At 35.1% G+C, this 5,557-nt stretch overlaps 1 protein-coding gene across 1 annotated transcript; it reads right to left on the bottom strand.

Moving 5' to 3' along the window:
- Positions 1-3,703: 3,703 nt before the first annotated feature.
- LOC107817137 (putative F-box protein At3g47150) lies at positions 3,704-5,098 on the bottom strand. The gene is made up of 3 exons (XM_075245899.1): positions 4,633-5,098; positions 4,203-4,451; positions 3,704-3,759 (listed from the first exon to the last, which is right to left on the bottom strand). Exons 1-3 carry the CDS (start codon positions 5,096-5,098, stop codon positions 3,704-3,706), a joined length of 771 nt encoding a protein of 256 aa, XP_075102000.1.
- Between the last annotated feature and the right edge of the window lie 459 nt (positions 5,099-5,557).

Here is a 5,557-nt window from a genome sequence, read left to right as displayed (position 1 = left end):
GCCATAACTGACCATTAGAAACATGTCACTATTTTTTTTTAAACCATCTTTAGCAGTATAAACTTTTTGACTTTTAACAATATAACGGTTGTCATCTTCACAAAGTTGCATTTAGCTTCGCATGGTTATGCTGTTACTAATAAAAATGAAAAGATTATCAAACTTAATCTGGAGAGAAAATTTCGAATATGTAAACATTTTTTCTTAAAGATACTAACACTTCTTGACACGTTGGGTTATAATGAAAGAAATGCCATTGAAAGTGCTTGTGAAGGCCTAGTTCACGAAGCAGTAGGAAAAGGTCATTTAGAAATAAGTTACGTTATTGACTTTAATTATTTTTTAATTATTTTTTCTTTTTAGTTTTTTTTTTAATTATTTAAAGTTGAAATCCTAACAGACCTTAACTTGTCTTCCATGGTTAACCGGTAAGTTAACATAAGTTCCTTTTGCTATTTATCAAAGTCATTTTATCAATACACAACTGACTTCCATCCGCCTATAACATCTTTGGGAGTTTAGCCAAGGCCATTACTTTCCTATTCCTACTATTTTTTTTCCATTTTTTCAATTTAATAACCTATTATAATTATGGCCAATATTTTGGCTAATGGAGTCCATCTCACATAAGCATAAGCATCTTTGCAAAGTGTAGACTTTGTTGGCAATATTCTTTGGGACCCAAAAATATTGCATTGTGTGTTGGACATCATTTGCACAAGTTATATCTCTTCTTTTACACCTAAGAGGCCAAAACTTTTTTGCCTATAAAAGGGAAGGCTATTAGTTCATTTTAGACACACCAACAAGACTTGTCTTCAATTCTTGTTTCTTCCTTTATTAAGAGTGTTTTGTATGAGAATTAGTGTTGGGAAGCACTTGTGTGAACCCTTTCTTTGGAGTGATCTTGTGAGGTTATTCTCGTAGGGTATTTGTGATTAATTAGAGTGTTTACTCTAATTTTGTACTCTCTTTTGTACCCTTATTGTTATAGTAAATTGCTCCTCTCCGCTTGTGGATGTAGGTCACTTTGACCGAACCACGTTAAATTTGTGTCTTCTTTATCTACTTTAATTACCGTTGTTATCAACTTCAATTATCTTTGTTATTATTATTATACCGTTATTTGGCTAAATTCCGCACCACCCGAATTCCCGATCCTAACAAATTGGTATCAGAGCCGGATCTAACCGGGTTAGTTTCAATAGCCAAAATGACTCTAACAAAGACCTATGTTGAGAAATTTGACCGAAGTGCAAACTTCAGAATATGGCAATTAAAGATGGAAGCTATCCTAATTCAGGATGGCTTAGACTTGGCATTGCAAGGAAAAGAGAAGAAGCCGGATAAAATGACGGACGAGAAGTTTGCCATCATAGACAAAAAGGCAAAAACATGTATCATTTTAAATCTCTCAAATGAGCTTTTACGTGAAGTTTCTGTAGAAATTACAGCTAAAGGCATGTGGGAAAAATTGAAAGCCTTATATATGAAGAGGACGGTAGAAAATAGACTTTACCTGAAGCAGAAGCTTTATACAATTCGTATGGGTGAAGGTACCTCTATTCTCTCTCATCTTGACACCTTTGATTCCATTATTATGGATTTGAGTAATATAGATGCTAAAATTAAAGATGAGGATCAAGCCGTGTTATTGCTTTGTTCTCTACCCCATCTTTTAAGCATGTAAGAGATACTATGCTTTATGCAATGGATAATATCTCTTATAAGGATATTAAATCTATCTTAAAATCAAAAGAACAGATAGATAGTGATATTACTGGGGAAGCTTGGAACTCAAGCGGAAGTTGGCTTATTTGTTAGGGAAAAGACTCCATATCCAGATACAATAATTTAGAGTGTCGCTATTGTCATAAGAAAAGTCACAATATCTCCGAATGCTATAAGCTGAAAAATAAAGAAAAGCATAAGGAAAGGAAAAATGAGCAAAAAAATACTGACACTGCCGAAGCAAGTATAGCTGCTGATGAGACTGAGGGAACTATTTTTTCGCAACTAATAATAGTTTCAAATCTAACAATGAGTGAATTTTAGATTCGGGTTGTTCTTATCATATGTGTCACAATCGGTATTTATTTACCACATGAATATATTGAAAGTGGAGTTGTCTTGATGGGCAACAATATTGCCTGCAAATTTTTTGGAAAAGGTACAGTTCGAAACAAAATGCACGATGGTGTGGTGAAAATTCTCACTGATGTTAGACATGTTCCTGATTTGAAGAAAAATCTCATCTCTTTGGGCACTCTAGAATCTCTTGGGTGCAAGTATACAGGTGAAGGTGGAGTTCTGAAAGTTTCTCATGGTGCTCTTGTGATCATGAAAGCACACAGATCTGGTTCGTTGTATACTTTATTGGGATCCACTGTTATAGGCCTTACTACAGTTTCGGTATCAGACAACTTATCTAATTTTGATGGCATTAAATTTTGACATATGCCCATTGGGGCTTTTGCGGAGAAGGTGGAGAAAATTTACTATATCAGCCAAAATTAGGCCAAGGTGGAGATTTATAATTATGGCCAATATTTTGGCAAATGGAGTCCATCTCACATAAGCATAAGCATCTTTGCAAAGTGTAGACTTTGTTGGTAATATTCTTTGGGACCCAAAAATATTGCATCGTGTGTTGGACATCATTTGCACAAGTTATATCTCTTCTTTTACACCTAAGAGGCCAAGACTTTTTTGCCTATAAAAGAGAAGGCTATTAGTTCATTTTAGACACACCAACAAGACTTGTCTTCAATTCTTGTTTCTTCCTTTCTTCCTTTATTAAGAGTGTTTTGTATGAGAATTAGTGTTGGGAAGCACTTGTGTGAACCCTTTCTTTGGAGTGATCTTGTGAGGTTATTCTCGTAGGGTATTTGTGATTAATTAGAGTGTTTACTCTAATTTTGTACTCTCTTTTGTACTCTTATTGTTATAGTAAATTGCTCCTCTCCGCTTGTGGATGTAGGTCACTTTGACCGAACCACGTTAAATTTGTGTCTTCTTTATTTACTTTAATTACCGTTGTTATCAACTTCAATTATCTTTGTTATTATTATTATACCGTTATTTGGCTAAATTTCGCACCACCCGGATTCCCGATCCTAACATCTATCCAACAGGATTCAAGGGATTTAGTCATAGAATTTACCCATAATCAGTAGCGAGCCCAAATTTTTCAGTATAGGTTGCCAAGCCAAATTATAACGAAGTAAACACACAAAAAAGTTAAAAAGGTTCAATATATAGTATATATACATAATAAAAATAAAATTAAATCTATTCATAAGTGTAATTTTCTAGCAAAGATTGACACCCATTTCATAATTGTAGCTTCGCCATGAATTGAAATGCAAGAAATGTTCTTTATTTTTTCTTCCCCTCAAAAAGAAAATATTGAAGGGATAATCAACCCTTTATATTTGAACTCAATTTCTGACTACAGCAATGTGGAAACAACGGAGAAGATTTCTTCTCATTACGGAGGAAGATAATACAAAACTTATAACACGCCTGATTCAAATATTTATAGAAATAACAAATAACAGTAGCCTCCGACAAAGGCTATTCTTCTGTCAAACGATTCATCTCTTCGGTCGATCATGTAAGTCCTAATGATGTGGTGTATTCAAATATTATAAAGGTTCAGCAACGCTAAAAGAAAAGAAAAAAGGCAATTATATATATATATTCAAGCAAGTGAAGATTGTATCTCCAAGAAAGAAATTAGTAACTGTAAAGTTATATCTGAAACAAAGCAACAACAAAGTTATATCTGAAACAAAGCAACAATAATAATAACATGATTGTGATCTTTAAACCAGAAAGGTTTATTGACACCAGACAAACTTAGCCAGGGAAACTTGAGGCTGAGTGGTAACATATTATCCACTCTTGTTTAAAGCTAAATCAATGAGTCAAATATGTCAGTAAGCTTCAATGGTTCGGCTCTCCATTCTCTCGTATAATTATTACTAATCTCTGATTATAAAAATGAACGGAACAATCATCTGTGGTTTTTCAGATGGCTCTCCTCAGGCCTGGATGACGAAATCCGAGATTCCTCGTCGTCTGAGTCCTAACATCATAGGAGAATAGGCGAGAACGTTTATTTACAAAAATGAGAGCGCTAGAATACCAAGACTTTATATACGAAGTGCATTGAAAGGTAAATTGTTTGTTCCAAATACCTGGTTGGATCATTACCCATATATCATAAACAAATCCTTCAACAACGGTCATGAGGGCAATGAAGTCATCAAGCAATACCAGTCTCACATTGCAATGATTGAAAGCGCGCCCAACATCTGGCCCTCCAATTTCTACAAATACCTCATTGTCAAAGTCAAATGAAAGAACGCTACAATCATAAGAAGTACAACCCCCGCCGCATAGCAGCCAACAATAAGTTTCATTTAAATAAGCAGTCCCAACGGATTCTACACAGAATTCATGTATGAGATTTGCAGGTTCAAGGATTCTCCACGAATCTCTAGAACAAGAATAGACTGCTGCATATTTGTCGAGGGATAGTATGTTTTCTGATGTCATCCCAGAAGGACCGAAACCAAACAACCTTGTAGTCATTAGTCATGGGGTCTAATCCGAACCCAAACTGACGGTCCATTTGTCTGAAAGATGGTTGAAGCTCGAAGTTGGCTGCAGGAAGGGGCCTCACTTCCCTGGTGGCAGGATTCCACAATGACAAGGAGATATTGAATATGCTGCCATCAATTTCTCGCTCCAACAAAAATAATCCATCCACGACACCTAAAAGGTTTGTCATACCTCTAAAGCCCTGGAGATAATCAGGTGGATTTTCATGTACACCAGCATCTGAAACCGAAAAAAAAGTGATTGAAGGGGAATCATCTAGGGCACTATGATCATAAATCAAGATTTGAGGGGATTTGCTCTTGATGTTCCAATTCATGTGTTCTCTGATGAAGCTATGGCTCTCCATTATCTCGTACCAGTTCTTGCAGACGCATTTGAATCGCAACAAGGACTCCGCTGGCAACCTGAGTAGAATATCCACCGCTAAATCCTCATGGAAAGGCCGACCACCATTACCGCTAGTGGCCATAATAGTTTCGGCCTTTCGGGTACAGAGAGAGAGACAGGAAAGAGAGAGAAGGGCAGATCAATCTATATGTCTTCTTTTTTTGTTTTCTGCTAATATACAGAGGTTTAGATGGAGTAAGTTACTGGTTCTTCCTTTATAATATATTCCCCATTCTTTAGACATCACTAATTATTTGCTTTAATTATTACCATCTGATGGAGTGCCTTATTATTCAAATTATTATTTTTTATCATTAAATTCCTCATTTAGTATTCTTCTTGGTTTAGGAGAGGTATTACTGTCCAATTCTATCTGTTCTACCTTTTCCTTCTGAATGAGTACTAGTTTTAGTGTATGCTGTTATGTGTGTTCCCATATCATGATTAAATATTAACATAAATATTTATTTAATAATATATTAGAATTATAAAATAAAGTTTTCTGAAATATGAATATTTCTAAAAATTAATTGGTGAATGT

This window comes from Nicotiana tabacum, chromosome 23, assembly GCF_000715075.1.
Source record: "Nicotiana tabacum cultivar K326 chromosome 23, ASM71507v2, whole genome shotgun sequence".
Taxonomy (NCBI): Eukaryota; Viridiplantae; Streptophyta; class Magnoliopsida; order Solanales; family Solanaceae; genus Nicotiana; species Nicotiana tabacum.
Note: the sequence above shows the minus strand (reverse complement) of the source record. Positions and strands in the feature narration are given on the sequence as shown.